Raw genomic sequence first — 22,500 nt, forward strand, 5'->3', positions numbered from 1 at the left:
GTCTTTCATTTGATAACTTTCATTCACCACCACGTCGTCGCCATTGGCCACTTGAAGGCTGTTTTGATTTCTGCAGCTCGGTCGCACAATTGGCAAATCCCTCTGTCTCTCTCTCGAGTGACCTGAACACACACACACACATGCACACACGTTTCATTTTGTAATTTTCGACTGAAAAAAACTGGGTCATGTTCCACAGTCCGCTTAAAAAAAAAAAGGCCTGGCATTTTTTCCCTGGGTATGAGTGGGTTATTTTCAAAAGATCACTCTGTCTAGCAAATTCTTTACTCCTTAATATCCCACTGACCTTTGGGAACTGAGTTGTCGACATGACGTTGCATTTCTTTCAGTCACACGTGACAGAATTTAATATAGTTAGTATTGACATCATTGAAAATCAGTGAACAATGTAGTTAGTTATTAGCTACTCTACCTAAAATGTAGCTTGACTACACTAAAAGCTACTAGGCAAAAGTCAGCTACATCTAAGCTATTTTAGCAATTTTCATTTTGAAATCAAAGCAATCCAATTCAATCGCATCTTAGTGATCAACAAAACTGTTTCTGTCTGGTTCAGCATATTATTTGCAATAAAAAACTGAACAATTCTGCGTCGTACGATTCATTGACAAACTATAGAATATAACAGCACAAAAAACCCAATAAACCCAGGTGTTACACATTTAAAATACAGTAAGAATTTATAGTAAAGGTAAATATTTAGGAGTAATCAATATTTTGTGTATATATTTACAACTCTCCATTAATATATTACGCTACATAATTAGCAACCATCACAAACTCATAGTAATTACCGTAGTATACTTTAGCCTTTACTACAGTAAACTGTATAGATAGACCTCCTCTCTCTCAGTCATCTTTCCATCAAGCAAATTTCTCGTGTTAGCCTAATTAGTTGGTGACGTCACTCACCTGGGGTGCGTTTCCCAAACAACGACATAACTCGTGGCTGAACTATCATAGTACGATGCATCTTTTGGGAAAAGAACTATGTAGTGACGAGTGTTTCCCAAAACCCATAGTTTCTCTGTCGCAGGTCCATCGCTTAACCATGTTAGTTAACGTAAAACACCTATAATAATGCTCTAAACTGGGTGCAGTGTCGAGTTCTTAAGAGAAGAAACTCACTATTTCTTTGCAAATTATATTGTTTTACACTCTCACGCATTTAAAATAAAATCCGATATTTGATTTGGTAAAATTTGGTAAAGGGGAATAGAACACATCCAGGAACTATGTTTCTAACTACAGCTCTAGAGGTGTTGTTGCGAGTGCTCAAGTTTGCGACTGCGAATGTTCGTCGAAGTGACTGATTTGGGAAACAGCAAATCCACAAACTATTCTTGTAACGACGGATCTTGCCACCTTAGTTGGCTAACAATGGTTTTGCACCCCAGAGCGAGAGGCAGTAACGCACCAAAAAGTTTGTTGTCGACCACTGAAAAACAGGTAGAAGAAAATCGTTTGTATATATGTGTATCTATATAAATTGTTAATAAATAAAGGTTTAAATAAACATTTAACATAACATACAATAACAATAAACATAACATTTCATACAAACATTTGACAAAGATAATGTCAGACACGTGGGCCTTGAAAATTTTATCTGAGAAGGAAGAATGAAGCCCCGAAGTGAAAAAGATAGAGAACCGCTGCTCCATACAATGCTGTCTGACACTATTTTTTGAAAAGTCTGTAATAATATAATTTCCGTTTCATTTTTGGATAAACTAACCCTTTAAATTTACTTTTTTTTTCATCAATCTGACATAAAATAGTTCCTTAAAGCTGAAAACACTGAAATAATGAAATGGCCTGACCATAGTCCCGAGGTTAACCTGATTAAACATCTCTGGAAAATTCTTGGTGACAAAGTTATGGCTAAGAAACACTACAATCTGTGATCTGGGAAAGAGATTGAAGACCATTGTCTTGAGACGATTTTGAAAAACGATTTTGATCCACTTTTTAAATGCCTACTACTGTATATCGGGAAAAAAAATATATACATCCCAATGTCAGATTTTTCCAATATTGTGCAGCCCTAGTATGAATATCACCGGGTGGCTGAAGTATCTCTATTTTTATTTATTTATTTTTTTTTTTTAGATTGATTTGGGGTGATTCTGTAGTAGAAGTACATCTGCATAAAATCTAATAACCAATCTACAAGCACAGATCAATGTCATAAGAAAAAGTCAAATAAACAAGTGTTTTACGATGTGTAACAGTGAATTATCTGGTACAGTAATTGAAATAATTGTTATTAAAGATGCAAATGGTCCAGTTTCTAATCTTACCTGAATGCAGTTTCATACCTGAATGCTTTTAAAATCATTATACAACCACAGGGCTCAAAAACACATGCAAATGATACATCATAATACAAACTCAACATTGCATATTCTGTGATGTGAGTATTGTGAACGATCACGTTGTGATTTTCAATGCTGAATCAGAGCTCCGTTATAATATTTTTCCATTATAACGGAGTTTAATGGAAGTACGTGGGATTTTTATGATAAAGTTCATTAAGAAGTAAAAACTACATAAATATATTTAAAAAAAAACACTGCCCGTTTCTCGACTACCCATGTGCCAGTGTACTCCGAAGCCAAGATGAGTCGAGTTGCATGAATTTTTAACCAAAGAAAATGGGTTTAGTCATTTCTCGTAAACATCAGCATGGCCAAACTAAAGGGCTCTCCCTCTTCGAAATATTCCAAGCACCACTGCCTCCTTTTGTCTCTGTTTCTCTCTCTAATATCACAAAGACATGCCTGAGCCTACTCCTTCAGAACTATGAATCTTATCTTTTCAGCTGTCTTCATATGCCAACAATGGGATCTTTTCTTCCCGCAGACTCCCCCGCAAGCGTGCCCTAACAATGGCCGGCTTTATTCGACCCACAACGAAGGAAGTTTTGATTCATCCATGTAATTTGTTCATTTCATGGGGGGAAGAGTTTATACTTCTCATCAGGTCTTTTTAGATTTTGTTATTACAACCCTATCGCAGACGTCCCAAGGGCTCATCCAAAATTAAAATTCTGTTATCAATTGCTCACTCTCAGGTTGTTCCAAACCTGCTTGACCCCCCCCCCCCCCCCACCCCCCTTTTACGTAATGGGTTTAGAAGTTTTACATTTCTTCATAATAGATTCCTTGAATGTTATCTAATTTGGTTATTTTGCTTACCATGATCTTTTGTTTTTAAGGGGACCTATTATGCCCCTTTTTACAAGATTTAAAATAAGTGTCTTCTACATACCTGAGTTCCCTAGAGTGTGTATGTGAAGTTTCAGCTCAAAATACATTACAAATAATGTTTTATTGCTCTGTAAAACTTCCCCTTTTAGGCTTTGATTTTAAATGTAGCGTTTTGAATTAAAATGAGATGCTCGTTTCAAAAGAGGGTGGAGCTACAAATCAAGTCTAAAGTCCTATGCTAATGAGGTGGTCACTAGTGGGCGGGGCTTTGCCCCTCTGATGGCACGATTGACTATCAATCAAAGTGTTTCTACAGATAAATATAAAATTAATACATTTTAATCATTAGTAGCTGGTTATATTCACGGACTGTTGCCACACAACTTTAATTAAATCGCTTATAAAGTGCTTTTTGCATAATAAACCCCGTTTAAGTAGTGCTGTCATGATGATCAATTTGAAGGTAAACCACAATAAATTGTCTGATGGTTAGCTTTACTCTTTCTAATATTCATTATCGTTAAAACAGTGATTGATTTTTAAGATTTTTTTGGAAAACGCAATAATTATGCTTCGATTTAGCTAATTGCAAAACATTGCAATATAAAGTTGTCATTAATAAATTTACACTGTTAAAGTATCATTTAAATTGTGTGCTGCACAATATTGAGAATACATAGCTGGACACTAGGTCAACTCAGTGAGAAAAGGCACAATCAGATATAATCAAATCACAATTTTGTGTAAAACAAAAAAAAAATGTGGATCTCTGTAAGGTAGCTTTTCAAATGCCAACGCTTGTTCACATTGAAAAAATGTGGATCTCTGTAAGGTAGCTTTTTAAATGCCAACGCTTGTTCACATTGTTTAAATGTGTGGTCATGTTAAATTTCCAAAATCGTGTGTATCTACATGAAAGAAAACAAACATAAGTAAACAAATCCAAAATACAGGGATCCATGTTCATGTTGTTTGTCACAAAATTGCATAAATTTGCTAATTTTATTTGCCGTTTGCTCATTTTTATATACAAAACTTAGTAGAATGTTTTAATGGCTCGTTTCCACTGAGTGGTACGATATGGTTCGGTTTGGCACGCTTTTATTGCCGTTTCCACTCTCAAAAGGTGTACCGTACCGCACCACTTTTTCCGCACCCTTTCGAAAGGGTACCAAATGCGAAAAAAGGGTACCAAAAGGCGAAGCTAGACGCGTAGCTGAACGCTATTGGTATATAAACGTCATTCGCTTGCGCAACAAAACAGAATGAAAACAAAAAACCCACCATGTTTAAAATACACAGCTGAGAGATCACAGCGGGATTATATATACATATAATAGCCAGCCGTGGTCGACCCGGGCTCAAACAAACCTTGTTGTTGTCTTGATAAACAGCCACAAAGCTAAAAAGAAGAGCAGATTTACCCATTGCCCCGTAGTTTTTTACGAGCCAGTCTAAAGTGCAAGCGGTTTCGTTTTCTTAGTTGCGCTCGCCGTGCATCAATATCTGAAATAACAAACTTCTTGAGCTGATGATAATAACGTGCGCTTGATTATTGACATGCTTTTGAAACCTGATCCTGTCAAAACTGAAAAACGCGAGTGAAGCGCGAAAAAAAAAGCTGTTCATAGAAAAGTTAGTAATAAACATTTATATACAAGTATTTACATGTATAAAGCATCTTTTTTGTGAAAAGTGCTTCTCATATGATATGTGAACGACCCGTACAGCTTTACAGTAGACATTTTCTCGAGCGAAAAGGACATTGACTGAAAAATTTTTTTGTCATACAACACGTAATGGAAACGCAAGCCTGATGAAGGTGAACTGCACCGTACTGTACCAGTCAGTGGAAACAAGCCATTAGTGTGTGTAACTTTTTTTTTTTTTTTTTTAAACATTCCAATTTAATTTTAAGGAAATCGTGATAATTTTGGTCACTTAATCTTGATATGAAAATTTAACCATTTTAAAGGGCACCTAGGTTACCCCTTTTTTCAGATTTAATATAAGTCTTTTGCGTCTCTAGAATGTATATATAAAGTTTCAGATCAAAATACCCATCAGAGTTTTCATTATACCTTTTACAAGATGCTGTTTTATACTGATTTCCAGCAGGGGGTGGTTTTGTCGTACTGTGCCTTTAAGCCGAGTTCTGCCCGCCTACTATTTCTACATGCCTCCTTCCTCAGCTGCGTCAGACAACAGACAGACTTAAAGGAAGAAGGTCTCACGTAGCGTTTGTGAGATACTACAGTAAGAACTAACCTTTACTAATCAGTATTGTGAAGTTGCATTGATGAGTAACATACAATATCGTTACAAAGTTAACACACACACAGATACACACGCACGCACGCACGCACGCAGGCAGGCAGGCAGGCAGGCAGACAGACAGAGCGCGCTTAGCTTAGTTAAGGCTAACCTCAAGTACTGTGTGGATATCTGTTATGCTAATGTACAAAATAAACCTGATTTAACTTCCACAAACCGGGATTGAAGCGTCTTCTTTTATAACTGTTCTGACACACGGCTGTGCTGATGAAGTAACACCTACGTAATGGTGCGATCGATTTGAAAACAGCTCCAATTGGCCGACCCTTTTTTTTTTGTAGTTAAATTGAAAAAAAAGGACTGGGTGTGTTCATATCACCCCAGTATGACGGTCTATACACTACCAACACACAGATCTGTCCAAACAGCTTGAAAAGTAGATTTTTTACCATAGGTGCCCTTTAAATTTTAACCATCTCTAAACAACATGAGAGTAAGTAAATAGTGTAGTAAGTAAATAGTGACTATTACAATTTTAGGTCCCTTATTTCCCCCATGTTTATGGCCCTGTAATTATTATAATTACCTCCCCCCATCCCTCTTTTTCACAGGAAATCTGTCTCTTTGCTTTGCAGTTCCACTTGTGCCATTCAGAATCATCCCAACAGACTTGCCGCAGCAATTGAAATATGAAAGAAAAAAACAACTCTGTAATATTCTTGTTATTGACATTCTCTCTGCACTCATTTCTGCCTTTCCTTGCTTGCCTCGCTTAAGTCAAGAGAAACATGCCTTTGGCAGAACTTATACTGTCTTTAGTGTGGGTTGCATGAATCATCACTATGGAAACTATGTGGTTCCCTAAATGTCAGTGTGTGTGCTGCCACTGATGCTCTAGTTTCAGAAGGCGGCATTGAAGACTTGCCTTAAACTTCCGTTTTGCTCTAAATCAAGGTCTGAAAAGGCACCAAAAGTAGACACATGCGATCTGTGCCATATTTTTTTTGCAGGGGTGGTATAAATTTGACTATATTTAACAGCGTGCGTGAGGTATTTTTGCCAGTTCTGTATTTCCATTAGATGCTGCTGCTGTGTTTTTACACATGATGAGGTGAAATGTAAGTATAGATTCAGTGGCTGTCGAATCAATTCACTAATTGAAGGATGATTCCAGAATCGATCGTAGTTTGACACAATCTGTAATTGATAGCTGTGCCTAGTTTATTCATTTTAAAGGGGTAGTTCACCCATATCTAGTTTGTTTTGAGAATTTCTAAATCACAGCATATGATCTCATTCCGTCATTCCGTCTTTCGGATGAGACGTTAAACCGAGGTCCCGACTCTCTGTGGTTGTTAAAAATCCCAGGATGTCCTTCGAAAAAGAGTAGGGGTTTAACCCCGGCATCCTGGCCAAAATCTGCCCACTGGCCTCTGTCCATCATGGCCTCCTAACCCTCCCCATATCATAATTGGCTTCATCAATCTGTCTCCTCTCCACCAATCAGCTGGTGTGTGGTGTGCGGTCTGGCGCAAAATGGCTGCCGTCGCGTCATCCAGGTGGATGCTGCACACTGGTGGTGGATGAGGAGATCCCCCCCCATTGTGTAAAGCGCTTTGAGTGCCCAGAAAAGCGCTATATAAATGTAACGAATTATTATTAATTAAATAAACATGGTTTGACATCAAGATATTAATTTGAGTGTAGTCTGTAAAAACAGTCCATGCTGTAAAATTGCTGTTTCACTTTATGGGTTATGGCCCTTCTTAAGGCTCCATATTTAAATCTACATGGAAGCAAATGAGATTTGAGAGCTGCAGCTGAGAAGAAAAATTGTCATTATTGTATGCGGCAACCCTCTAAATCAGGGGTCCCCAATCTTGGTCCTGGAGGACCGGTGTCCCTGCAGGGTTTAGCTCCAACATGCCTCAACACACCTGCCTGGGTGTTTCGAGTATACCTAGTAAGACTTTAATTAGTAAGGGTGTCACGATCCTCCAAATCCTTGATTCGATTACATTTTCGATTCTAAAGGCACGATTCGATTCGATTTTCGATTATAAATAATTGATTAATTAATGACCAATTAATTATTTGTAGCCTACCGTTTAAACTACCTGACCTGCATGGTCTTTGTTTTAACCATAAACAAATCATACAGTAAATGAATAAAGGCAAGATACACACATAATTACCACCTGTCAATCACTTTTTCTGCGGGGCTCGTGAATAGGCAGTGATCTGTGTCGTTATAATGGCGTCGGTAAAAAAAGGTGCACAACCAACAGGAACCAGCCAACAGCATCTGAGGTGTTCGCTAAAATGACTAAGTACAAGTGAGTGAAAGATTGAAGCAGTCTACTGATCCTCTGACTGCCTGAACCCGCTGTCTCGAGCCCATGGCTGTGAGTGCGTCTGTGTCTGTGTGTGTCAGAGGTAGAGAGTAAAGAGGGCTGCTCAGAATTGCTACACGCCACTGTGGATTTCAAATCGTTGTCGTTCTAAAATGCCATTTAAAAACAAAGACAGTGTAAACAGGGCCTGAGTGTGTACTTTTCGCAAGCGGATTTGCAACGGAGGCGGGCGCAGGATCGCGATGACGGTGTTGTCTATCGGTCGAACCCTAATACGTACATAGCAGAGCTTGCAAAACTGTGTTTTTTTTGTCGACAACACAAACGTTGTCAACATAACTCACTGGAAATCCAAAATGCTTACACACCGGCGACTTCATTGAAAGAGGAGAGGGTTTAAGCTCTGTCGAAGGATCTCCTGTATTGGTAGTTCAACAAGCCTGTTTTTTCCCGCTTGGCAAGCCAAGCTGACGTGACATGGGGGCGTGGCAGCATCGACGATTCTATTTTTTTATTCGATAATCTAAATTGAGCATAAATTTCAATCGATTTTGATTAAAAATCGAAATCGTGACACCCCTATTAATTAGCTTGTTTAGGTTAGTTTGATTAGGGTTGGAGCTAAAATCTGCAGGATTTCCAGCAACAAGTTCGGAGACCCCTGCTCTAAATCCTCAAAATGCAACTGATCCAAGCAACCCACATACTATTTGAAGTGCGGCAGTAATGTTCCAAGCACGCCATCAATCAACAAGACTATAGATCAGCCTATAATTAGACTCCCACCTGAATTATTAATGTCTCTCTTAAGTGATCAAACAGGTTCACAATCAGGCTCGCACACACGAGCTAGGTTGGTTGATGGCAACACTCAAAAAACAAGACTGTGAAAGGTAGAGAGTTGCGGTGCTGGTGGATTTGCGTGTTTAAACCTTTGAAGCTTGTGAACTGAAATGAAAAGCCCAGCTGCTAGTGCCCTCGCTCGCTTAGTGACTGTTGTGTACTGGTTTGAGTTTTAATGACCCAACCCCTGAGCACTGGCTCTAAATAATGTATGAACCCAGATTATTATCAATCACGTTAAGAGGATGGAAGCAAAGGATGTATTTTTTGTATTTGCAAAGAGGCTTGTTTGTGTTAATAGATCTTCTCAATGCCATTGATTCATTTATTGGTTATTTTTGACTTGAGCGTTCATTGAGCGGCTCTCCAGCTGGTGGAGTATCTCATGCCGCAGGGAGCTCTTTGCCACTGTGAGAGCACTCGTTCATTATAATCTTCACCCCTCCTGTCTTGCTGAATTTAAATATACTGAATTTGCACTCACAACCAGGAAAGACTGAATACAAAAACTAAAAATGATGTATCATTTGAGAAAGACAACTTTGATTCATGTGATTGGCTATTAGTCACGTTACAAAGTGAGATTTACTTGCAGGTTTAAAGTGTTTGACTTGGCAGTGCATATCTGGCATCGCTGTTAGCTCGTTTGTCTTGTTAAATTTCTAACGCGAGCCACTCGGTTGCAGTAATCGTTATTTCTTCTCTCGTTTTTACAGATCACAGAAGCAAGCAAGGATGTGCTCCCAGCGTGGTTGCATTGGGATGCAGAGAGCGGCACACTTCAAGGCCTTCCACTAGAGACGGACAAGGGCGTTCACTACATATCTGTTTCAGTTTCCAACGAGAGTAAAGTCTCCCAAAGCCCAGATGTGTTCTCCATTGAGGTGCACCCAGAGGAGCACGCTGAGACGGACCCTTTTCAGCTTGCAATCCAGCAATCAGCAAGCAACGATGCCCAGCCTTTCATCTGTGGCAATGAGGAGCCTGTTACTGTGCTCACTGTCATCCTTGACGCTGACCTCACAAAGATGAGCTCGAAGCAGAGGGTGGAACTACTTGCCAAAATGAAAAAGTTTTCTGGCATGGGGCTTCAGCACATGAAGATTTTGCCTGTGGTCAACAACCGCTTGTTTGACATGTCTGCTTTCATGGCAGGACCAGGAAATGCCAAGAAAGTGGTTGAAAACGGAGCTCTTTTGTCCTGGAAGCTCGGCTGCAGTCTGGATCAAAGCAGCATTCCTGACATTAGCAGTGTTCAGGTTCCAGCAAAAGAGGGGACAATGTCAGCGCAGTTGGGATATCCGGTTGTTGGATGGCATATTGCTAATAAAAAGCCCCATGTGCCCAAAAGGGTGCGAAGGCAGCTTAACAACACCCCCACTCCCATTCCCTCATTACTCCCTCCGACAACTTACCCTGAGCCCCCGATCCGCATCGTTCCAACTCCAACCTCTCCATCTATTGCTCCTACCTCAGAGAGTTCTGCCCCACCTGTCCGTGGTCCCGTGCCCCTTCCTGTGAAACCCACCATTCGAAACAGGGATTCCGCGCCCTCCACTCCAACATTAGGCCCCCCTCTGCCAACACGAGTAATGGTCACCACCAGCACTATCGCCATCCAGCCAACAGTGACCAGGCCTGTGTATGTTGGAGCCTCTGTTACCCCAGCAACACCTACCACCAGGAAACCTACAAAGAGACCTCCAAAGAAACCCAAGACAACGCCCATACCAAGAGAACCCAAGACCACGACAACCAAGCCACCAAGGCGCAGCACTCCTGCAGTTATAGGCGATAGCAATATAAAACCTGAGCTGCGTAACCCAATTGATCAGGTGAATGCCTATGTTGGCACCTATTTTGAGGTGAAGGTTCCATCGGATACATTTTTTGACAAAGAGGATGGAACTACCGATAAGTTGAGGCTCACTTTGCGCAAGGGCAATGATGTGGTCGCTGATGATTCCTGGATACAGTTTAATAGCACAAGCCAGTTACTGTATGGATTACCTGACCAAGAGCATGCAGGGAAACATGAGTATTTCATGCAAGCAACTGATAAAGGAGGTCTCTATGCAATGGATGCCTTTGAGGTCCGTGTCAGCATGTGGGGAAACAGTGTTAAGCCACCTGTATTATTTACTGCTGTGTTTGATGGAGATGCGCGTACGGTCACCAATGACATTCACAAGAAGATCCTTCTCGTCAAGAAACTGTCCCAGTCTTTTGGTGATCGCAACAGCAGCACCATTACACTCAAGAGCATCACCAAGGGTTCCATCATAGTGGAATGGACCAACAACAGCCTTCAGCAAAGCCCCTGCCCAAAAGACCAAATACAGCAATTGAGCAAAAAAATCTCCGATCCAGAGGGCAAACCCTCGTCGATTTTCAAATTTACCATGGAACCAGACTTCAGGCCCTCAAATATCACCGTCAGAGGCACAGCAAGCTGTCGTAACTACATGTTTGTCCCGTTGGGTGAGATCCCAGATCCGACCCCCTCTCCTGTTACTCCCTCTGTGGGTGCGGGAAGACAGAGCACTGATGATGTGTATCTTCACACTGTCATACCAGCGGTGGTGGTTGCAGCCATTTTGCTGATAGCTGGAATCATCGCCATGATTTGCTACCGCAAGAAGCGCAAGGGCAAGCTAACAATCGAAGACCAAGCAACTTTCATCAAGAAAGGAGTGCCCATCATTTTTGCAGATGAGCTCGATGACTCTAAGCCTCCCCCATCTTCCAGCATGCCCCTTATCCTTCAGGAGGAGAAGCCTCCGCTTCCTCCGCCGGAGTATCCCAACATGGCTAGTCCAGAGACAACACCTCTGAACCAGGACCTTTTGGGAGAGTACACACCTCTACATGATGAGGATCCCAATGCCCCTCCCTATCAGCCACCACCACCCTTCTCCACCCCGATGGAGGGGAAAGGATCCCGCCCCAAGAACATGACCCCCTACAGATCGCCACCCCCTTACGTGCCACCCTAATGTTTGCCAAAACCTCCGGAGCAGGAGGATGGGGAACTTTTTTTAGTTCCACACCAGTGTGTTGTTTCTTTGCATTATGGGATTTTTAGAAGTGGGGATGCTGCAAACTGGGGTTTGGGGTTTGAATGTAATGGGATGTTTTTTTGTTAAACAGGACTCTTAAGGAGATTTTGGGAGGGCGGGGTAAGTGGATAGTCTGCAAAGGACAGCAAGAACAACCTCAGCCTCTGACTACTCTGGTTATTGCTAAACTGTTGGGGACAGGACTGTGCCCTCCAGTCGTGGCGCTTTTGTGTCTAGATGGGCTTTTCGACTAATTATTGGTTTTGTTTGAATTCATTTCGTTTTCTGTTTTGTTTGACTTCTTTTCTGACTCCGAATCAAAACTCCTTGCCTAACAGCACTCTTTCTATCTTCTGAATTCGTAATCACGAATAATATAAGCGGACAATAAAGCTGACTGCAGGTGCAAAAGGTTTCATACAGAAATTCAATAACACAAGGGGAATAAAAGAATGGCCTTGAGGGACTTGGACGGCGAATGCGGAGAGTTTTGTGGGATGTCGATTCATTATGGTTTTGCCTTTTAACATGAAATTAAACTGTTTTTATTGTTAATCACTTGTCTAGTTAAATCACTACAAAGAAGAGGTAGCCAAATTGATTTTTCGTTTGTTTAATCCACTGTATATTTGAAAGTTTTGCTTAGATCATCTTTAATTTTTATCATATATATTTTTATTACGTTCTTTTAAGTATTACACTGAGATAAACACTATTTTCCTCCCCTCGATTCTGGGAAAAAAAAAGCTAAAATAATAATTAAATCACTGAGTGAAGGTATCACAGAGTGCGTTCTGACTTGAGATTTGTGCTATGTAGTTTCTCGGCAGCAACTTTTGGAGGGGGTAATCTCATGAGTGAGTCCTCTATGCAGATTCTGCCTTCGACCTGACAGGCCCGGAGCCCAGTATTGATCTCACTTAATCATATTTCCCATAGGCTACGAGGAAATCTTGTGATTTAATTGGATGTACAGGTTGACGGGGTCTTTGCATTTTTAATTCTCTCGAAAGACGACAGTAATGGTGTCGAGAACCCTCAAGTCAAAACTACCAATGTACCATTTCACCCAAGCTTTTGACAGTCATCCAGACAGATTGCTCAATCTCAAAGACTTGATTTAATCAGAACAAGCTCGGGTTTCGACGATTTGTAGTTTCTTTATTTTGTTTTTGTTCGTTTAGTTTTTTTTTTCTCTCGAAAATATCTATCTATCTATCTATATATATATTTCAGTGATGATTATGGAGTATATGCCTTGGATTCACTCAAAATAACTCGAAATAAAGACTGAAGATTTTGATAATGGTGACCCATCCCTCTACACAACGGCATTGTTTATTAAATGTCATGTCATATATATATTTGCAGTTGAATGCCATATTTTGCCTTGGTGGTTTCGCAGCAAGTGTCTTCTGTACATAATAATCTGCCTGTGGATATAACTGTATTTATAGTCCAAACGTGTGTAAATCAGATATCGTACAAAAAGAAATAGAGAAAAAAAAAAATACTGTTTGTTTTAGATGAGGGGTGATTATTTTTTATATATATATATATAGTTATGGCTATAAAAAAATCTCTAAGCAAGACCTGCGATTAAGAGGAGTGAATATAAATGGTTTAATTTACAAAATCGTTAGAAAACTAGAAAAAAAAGCGAGCGAGATTGATAAAATCACAATCTAATTTTATACGGAAATTTTTGATACAGCCTCAAATTGTTTATGAAGATCAATAAATCTATAGTGTACTGCGATTTGTAAACCTTCAGTCTTGGTAATTGATTCATATAGCTTTTCCTCATGGGTCTTTTTCTTCGGTGGTTTACCTTTAAGTTTGCATTCAACAGAAATAGAGCAGACTGTGGTGTCGGGGAAAAAATCATTGCCCTTTTATTTTCTTTCTGATGTTTTATGCTCATTTGTTTTTTTGCGGTTTGAATTCAGAAGTGACATTTGCAATAATAAAGGTGTGGGATAGTCACAGCTGGTCGGCGTGTGAGGAGTAGTGTGTGTAGGAAACCCCGATGTCCGAGTTGTTTTTTTTTTGCCAAGTAGAAGGTTATGTATGGATGTATTTTTGGCTCTAATTGAAACTCGTTCTTTAATGCTTCCATTCAGCTTTATTATTATTATTATCTACTAGCAGATTTAAAGGGATATCTCATCCCCCGAAAAAGTAAATTCACCGTTGATTTATCATTCAAGACATATGTGACTTTATTTTTCTTCTTCAGTGAACATTAAAGTTGAGCTTACTTTACCTGAAATTGATCCTTGGTGATTATTTAAATGCAAGTCAAAAGTTACCATGCATCTCAATTTATACCTATTATATATATATATATATATATATATATATATATATATATATATATATATATATATATATATATATATATATATATGTATGTATATATATATGTATGTATATATATATATATATGTATGTATATATATATATATGTATATATATATATATGTATATATATATATATATATATATATATATATATATATATATATATATATATGTGTGTGTGTGTGTGTGTGTGTGTGTGTGTGTGTGTGTGTGTGTGTGTGTGTGTGTTTGTTTTTTTTTATTATTATTTTTAATTTATTTTATTATTATTATTATTATTATTATTTTGCAGTGCAGAACTTGCAGAATCCAAATACATACAGGCAAAATAAAATGAATACCCATGACTATACATTGACGTCATCAACAAGCATAAAACAAGTCAAAAATAAAAAAAACTACATTGCAGAAAACACAAAATTCGTACAAAAAGTTGAGGATTAAAGGTAATTAATCCTTAACTTTTTGTACGAATTTTGTGTTTTCTGCAATGTAGTTTTTTTTTTTTTTTTTTGACTTGCAAAGCCGCTATTGAGTTGCATTTGATCAAATCACCAAATACTGCAGTTTCAGCTAAAACTTATTAGGTGTTCTGCTGAAGAAGAAAAAAAGGTGAGTCATTTACAAGCTAAAAACAATTTGGGGATTGAAATTGAACACATGACAGTGACAAACCTCCGAGAACATACGCATAAAAGCATATATATATATATATATATATATATATATATATATATATATATATATATATATATATAAACACACTGTATAACCCAATAAGTTACCTCACACTGACTACTGTCAATCCCAATGAGTTAAGTCAACTCAAACCATTTGAGGATACCGGCTGCTACGAACCATTTGAGTTAAAAACTAATCAATATGAGTACATTTGAAATTACTCTATTTAAGTTGAAGTAATGAGGTGTTTAATTAACTTATTACCTTCAACACTGTGTTCAAAACTCTTTTCACATGAGTAGAACTAACTTTCAATCAACTGAGATATATAAATAAATAAATAAATAAATAAATAAATAAATTAGAGCTGCGCGATATTGGGAAAAAAATGACACTGTGATATTATTAATGCGATATGAATACAGTTTTCACCAGTATTAAGTTACAAAAAATTAATAATCACAATGCAAAAAAAAAGAAATTCTAATTTCTAGTCCAAATATCTGAAAAAAAATTTGTGGATCAAGTAAAAATATTGTTTTGTATTACAATTCAGATGAAATAAGACAAAATTAAGAGATTTTCCCTAACACAAGCTAAATTATCTGCCTGTGGAGTAAGTTTTTGCTTTGAAATGTTGATATCTGTACTAGAAACAAAGACGAAAACATTTTTGTTTCATAAATCATATAAATTGCATATAAATACAGTAATTAAATACAGTTTTTAGCTCCTGGTCAACTATAATCTGTTTAACATTGCATATCTTTGTGATGTGAATATTGCAGATGCGCACATTACGATATCGATGCTGAAGCATTATATTGTGGAGCCTTAATTTATTACATATATATATATATATATATATATATATATATATATATATATATATATATATATATATATATATATATATATATATATATATATTTCTACCCTGAAAAAAAAAAACCCTGCTTAAACCAGCCTAGACTGATTGGTCACGGGAAGCCTGGTTTGGGTTTAAAAGGGATTTAGCTGGTCTTGGGTCTTAGCTGATCAGGCTGGAAAATGGCCAGCTAAAACCAGCTTGAACAGCCTAGTTTAAGCTGGACATAACCAACATAGGTCACACTTTAAAATAAGGTTCATTAGTAATGTTAATTAATGCATTTACTAACATGAACAAACAATGAATGATACATTTAGTACTGTATTTGTTCATGTTAGTTAACGTTAGTTAATGAAAGTACAGTTGTTCTTTGTTAGTTCATGTTAACTTATGGTGCATTAACTAATGTTAACAAGCATGGATGTTAATAATGCATTAGTAAATGTTCAATTATGATTAATAAATGCTGTACATGTGTTGTTCATGATTAGTTCATGTTAGTAAAAGTATTAACTAATGAACCTTATTGTAAAGTTTTACCCCAACATTTATTCATCTTCCAGGCTGACCAGCTAAGACCAGGCTGGAAATGGCCAAAACCCCTATAAACCCAGGCTGGTCGACCACTAAAACCAGTCAACCATACTCGGGTTGGTTTAAGCTGAATTTTTAACATATTCTGAATCATTATTGTATTTATCGAAATATTTGATTTGGCCCTAAATTTTACTTTATTTTGTTAGGATTCCACTTAAAATGAATAATCAAATACCATTTTGCTTCTCCAGTCAGTCGATCTTATTTGACAGGAATGCTTTGATTAGCTGCGGTCAAGAAAATGCTTAATAATGTCTTTCTGTGGCCTTTGTCGAAGGGTTTCTGTACGTTATTTATACGTTTATGTAGCGATGAGCGTCTCGCAGTAAAGCGACTGCTTTCTCATTAGCACAACTCTGAATCAATATTTTAGGTGGAAAAACCAAAGATGCAGATCACAAAATGGCTGCCGTTCGCTAAACGCCGAGTCTGCTGCTTTAGTTCTCGTCTTTCTCTTTCGTTTTTCACTTTTGAATAAAAGCAATGACGTTTAAGTAGAAATACAGCAGTTGCCATCCATTTTTTTATAGATTATTTTCTTATTAATGTTGTATAGGTGAATAGTATTATACGTTCAATCGATTTAATTTGACTAACCCTGAGCTGAGGATGAATTTAATGCATCTCACAGTATTTTTGTTAATTGTTTTTATTTCTCTACATGATGTCTAGATAGTTTTTTTTTTTTTTTTTTTTTTGTCAAATCAAGTCAGCCTTACACTATTTCAGCCTGCAGACAACATTATTTTCATCCTTAAAACTGGAATATCAGCCAATAAATAATATGATACAAGAGGGGGAAAATGGTCAGTATATATATATATATTTTCTTTTCTGTGTACATTTATTTTATGTTTGTTTTAAAATTCTAACAATGTTACAGAGTGTACGACGAGAGTAAGACTGAGGTTGAATATTAAAGCAATGCATTTACTGAAGGTGCTGAGGTTGACCTTGGGTCCAGGTGTTACAGGTGACTGTGATTTGTGTTGAACTCGACACCTTTTTTTGTTTTTTTTTTTTGTTTCGATGATACGACTGAAATGCAACCTAGAAAACGCCAACGTAAAACAAACACTTTACTCATTCTCTTTCATGTTGAGCAGCGTTGGTTAATTTCTGCCACCAAACACTGTATGTTTGAATCTTGTATTAAAAAGTGTTCTCACCGGGAATGTGTGTGGGTCCTTTTGGTAGTTTGAGTTTTGCATCTGAACAGTGGGTCGGATGTTCGTGCAAAGCCTTGAAATGCTGTCGGTCATGGTTTGGGATTGATGAAATGGTCATGGTTAAATTAACAGTGTCTGTTAGTTGACTAAATGAACAAAATAATGCTTACACATTGTACAAAATATCCATAAATTAGCTGTTTTCTGTATTTTGTGATTCATGTTTTTGTTTATTTAAGCTTATGATTTGTATTATGAGAGATTAATGTTTCTTCCAGGAACTTTCAACCTTCAAAAGTTCTAAAAAGTGACTTTTATTAACATTTATATAAGTTTAAAGTCATATATTGTCTGTGTTGCTGTTGTATATTATGCTACAAACGTCTTAAGCTGTTAGTACATCTCCTGTTATTTTACAGACTTATTTCTTTATTTCTTATACATTTTGTTAGTTCAAACTACTCAAATGTCAGCAAAAGTCACTTTGGTAAAGTGTAGAGTTGAATTTTCTACATCAGAAGTCGACAGATCAGTGATCAGCATCATAAGTAATCCTGTAATGCATTTCTTATCAATGGAAAACACCTTTGAGTCACAAAATACAGAAACTGTTTCTGTAATTAACAGATATTTTGTACATTGTAGGGGTGTAATGGATCACAACTCCTGGTTCGGAAGACATGTGACCTGCGGATAAATACATTTACATGTATTAAATACAAATACATGTATGAAAGCATTGAGGCTTTCCTGTAAAATATAATCATGACGGAAGCAGTTGTGGTGGGTTATTGGGAATATGGTGGGTTTCTTAGTTTATTAAAGGTGTTTTTTTACTTGTAGATTAATCTTAAATTTACACCAAAAACAGAGATCGTCTTTCAGATTTCATGTATGAAAGTATTTAAGCTTTTCTGTGAAGTCATTTGAGTATTTGTACTTTGTAACTTTACACCATATTATATTATATTATATTATGTTATATTATATTATATTATATTATAACATTTACAAGTACAAAGAAAATGAGAATATTCAAGTGGTTCCATTTTTTAACCGTCTTTACATAAAAACAGGCTTATGGCTGTCTCAGAAATGCTAATTATTAAAAATAGGCACTCTCCTTATAAATAAACTGCATAGTTGCAATCTAGCAACTACATTCTGGACTAAAAAAAGCCTCAACAGTACATTATGTTGTCAAACTGTAAAGTGTGCTCTGCTTGTTGCTGTATGTGGGCGGAGTAATACACAAGCGTGAAGGTTTAGGAGGCTGGACAAGTGCTGTTACTGGCAGAATATTGCATGGCCATCAGACAATTAGATTCAAGAACCAAACAGAAGTGTGTGTGTGTGTGTGTGTGTGTGTGTGTGTGTGTGTATATATATATATATGTATATATATATACACAGTTGAAGTCAGAATTATTAGCCTCCCTGAATTATTAGACCGCTTGTTTATTTTTTTCCCCAAACAATTTCTGTTTGACGGAGAGAAGATTTTTTTAAACACATTTTTAAGCGTAATAGTTTTAATAACTCATTTCTAATAACTGATTTATTTATAATAATAACTTATTTATCTTTGCCATGATGACAGTAAATAATATTTTACCGGATATTTTTCAAGACACTTCTATACAGCTTAAAGTGACATTTAAAGGATTAACTAGGTTAATTAGGTTAACTATGCAACTTAGGGTAATTAGGCAAGTTATTGTATAACAATGATTTGTTCTGTAGATTATTGAGAAAAAATATAGGTTGAAGGGGCTAATAATTTTGTATCTAAAATGTTTTTTTTTTTGTTTTGTTTTTTATTAAAAACTGCTTTTATTGTAGCTGAAATAAAACAAATAAGACTTTTTCCTGAATAAAAAATATCAGACATACTGTGAAAATTGCCTTGCTCTGTTAAAAATCATATGGAAAATATTACGTAAAGATTTCTTTTCAAAATACTTTTTACACAAATTTTACTTTTTAAAATAAATTTATAAAGTATTGTGTAGGCCCAGACAGAATCTGTGGACATTTTTTGCTATTTCTGTGCAGAATTTTGTAAAACGTGCGGATTTATGCGGTATGATTTGGCAGTATCTTAACTAAAAACTTCATGTATGAAATACAAATAATACCTTTTTGACTTTTTATTTAATGTTTACAATGCATTAGATCCACTTAATTGGTAAACAAAACAGGTCTCTCAAATAATATATCTACCAAAAGACAGAAAATTTTACTTTACAAACTGTATTATAAAAACAATCTCATGACCATGTTTATATGTGAATAATATTACTGAAATTAATTTAAAATCGGAATAGGCATACTATTTACATACATTTTCACAAGTAAATTAAATAAGTAATAATGATAATAATAATAAAATAGAGTTGTTGGGCTAAAAAATATGTGGAAATCTGCTGATTTCTTTGCATGAAGATTCCTTGTGGGCCTAGCTATGTGTTACTGGTTACTTAGAAATTTTTTTTTTTTTTTTTTTTTTTTTAAGTATGCCATAAAATATTTAAAATTCTCATTTAACACGTTTATTTACTTATTTTTTTATTATTATTATTTTTTTTTTTTACAATTAAACCAAAACCAAGTGTAGTAGTGCAATAGGATTGTGTTTGTTTGATTTTATTGTAAGCCACCAATGCCATGTGAATCATTAAAAACTGTCAAAATATGGTCAACCATTTGGTAGAGCAGGCAGTCAAAGGGATAAAACAAACATGAAGGTGAACAAATTACTCAAGGTTTTGCTTTGGAACAAGTTGTTTCCTTTTCATGGCTACTAACATTACCATTTTATTGTGTTGAACCACAACATTTTGTTTTATTCATAAATTAGTGCATATCTAATTTGCATTTCATTTCCCTACTGTCTTTTCTTTTTTATATACACAGTTGAAGTGGAGATTATTCGCCTTCCCGTGATTTCTTTTTTCTTGGTCAGATATTTCCCAAATGTCGATTAACAGATTCAGGAATTGTTCACAGTTTTTCCTATATTTTTTGTATGTATTAAAAATATGTGTTTTATTATGGATAGAATAAAATCAGCTTTGAATGTTTTAAGAAACAATTTAAGTTCAATATTATGAGCCCCAGAGGGTGTGCTTCAAGGGAGATTACACTCCTCAGCCTCCCAGGGAAAGTCTATGCCAGGGTAATGGAAAGGAGGATCCGGGTGATGGTTGAACTTAGGATCTAGGAGGAACAATGTGGTTTTGGTACACTGGACCAGCATACCCTCACCAGCGTGCTCGAGGGTTCATGGGAGTATACCCAATCAGTTCATAAGTGTTTTGTGGACCTGGAGAAGGCATTCGACCGTGCCCCTCGTGGCATTCTGTGGAGGGTGCTCTGGGAGTATAGGGTTAGAGGAGCTTTGTTAAGGGCTGTCCCATCCCTGTATGAACAGTTTAGGAGTTTGGTTCGCATTGCCAACAATAAGTCAGACTTGTTTCCAGTGCATGCTGGACTCGGGCAGGGCTGCCCTTTGTTACAAATTCTGTTCATAATTAATATGGACAAAATTTCAAAGTGCAGCCTTGGGCTGGAGGGGGTCCGATTCGACGACCACAGGATTTCATCTCTGTTATTCACAGACGATGTTGTTCTCTTGGCTTCATTGAGCATGGACCTTTAGCATGATGAGAATCAGCACCATTAAGTCCGAGGCCATGGTGCTCCCCTGGAAAAAGGTGGTTTGCCGTCTCCAGGTTGGAGAAAAGTCCTTACCCTTGATTTACCGGTCAGTCTATGTTCCTACTCTCACTTATGCTCATGAGTTTTGGGTCATGACTGAAAGGACAAGATCTCAGATACAAGCTGCTGAAATGAGTTTCCTTCGCAGGATGACAGGGCGCACCCTTATAGATAGAGGAGCTCTGACACCTGGGAGGAGCTTGGAGTAGAACCGCTGCTCCTCCACATTCAGAGAAATCAGCTGAGGTGGCTCGGGCACCTGTTTCAGATGCCTCCTGGATGCCTACCTAGTAAGGCGTTCCAGGTATGTTCCACCTGGAGGAGGCCTTGGGGGAGACCCAAAACACCCTGCAGGGACTATGTCTCTCGGCTGGCCTGGGAACGCCTCAGGATTCCCCCAGAGGAGCTGGAGGAAGTGTCTGGGGAGAGGGAAATCTGGGGTTCTCTCATAAGACTGCTGGCGATATTGAAATGAGATGAGATTTTTAGCCCCCTTAAAATTTATTTTTCCTGATGGTTCACAGAACAAACCATTATACTGTGATTTGCCTAATTACCCTAACTGGCTTAGTTAACCTAGTTAGGCCTTTAAATGCCACTTTAAGCTGAATACTAGTATGTTAAAAAAATATCTAGTCAAATATTGTGCTGTCATCATGTCAGAGATAAACGATAGGTTATTAGAAATGTGTTAAAGGGCCATGAAACCCCTTCGTTTCAGCAGGGTGTTTTCACACCTCTACTTTGGAAAAAGTCAGAAAAGTGGGCGTGTCCAGCTTTGTTTAGGGGGGGTGTCGGAGGAAGAAAAGAGGCTTGGTGTGGGAGTGTCTATTTGGGCGCGCTGAGTTTCAGAGTCAAAATACACACACAGAGGGGACAAAGTGACTGTGTTTACATGGACATCTGTAGTCGAATTATTTGCCAAATTATTAAATGTTGGACTTTAACTGCAGTTTGGCTCTTTCATTCAGGGAATTCATTCATGCCCCTCGCGACAAACGAAATATTTGATTCGAGGAACTGCTGTAAGCGTGTATTTTTCATGCAATGTTTGATACCGCACGGCGAATGAGAGAAAAAAACCCTCCGCATTTCCAGGAAACTTAGATGCCCACGGCAGGTAGCTTCAGAAAGCCGCGTGTGTTATTCCGGTCTCAAAATGCGGTGAAAACCCTACACGATGTTAAAGTTTGGTTGTGGTGCTAACATGTTTACACTCGGTGCTATTGTTAGTTCGATACAAACAAACTGAATAAACAAAGAGCACTGGTCGCTCACTTACCAAATCTGTAGAGACAGGACAATCACCAGCAACTAGAGCCGCGTTTTATTAAG

The 22,500-nt window shown here is 37.4% G+C and overlaps 1 protein-coding gene across 3 annotated transcripts in view; it reads left to right on the forward strand.

Moving 5' to 3' along the window:
- Positions 1–13,069, forward strand: part of dag1 (dystroglycan 1) — a 62,547-nt gene extending 49,478 nt beyond the window's left edge. For 2 of the 3 annotated variants that reach the window (XM_009296487.5, XM_005170544.6), the window contains exon 3: positions 9,421–13,069. In XM_009296487.5, the coding sequence (XP_009294762.2) occupies positions 9,421–11,700 (2,280 nt within the window). In that variant the 3' untranslated portion in view covers positions 11,701–13,069. 3 annotated transcript variants of the gene reach the window in all.
- The last annotated feature ends 9,431 nt before the right edge of the window (positions 13,070–22,500 follow it).

This window comes from Danio rerio, chromosome 22 (genome assembly GCF_049306965.1).
Source record: "Danio rerio strain Tuebingen ecotype United States chromosome 22, GRCz12tu, whole genome shotgun sequence".
Lineage (NCBI taxonomy): Eukaryota > Metazoa > Chordata > Actinopteri > Cypriniformes > Danionidae > Danio > Danio rerio.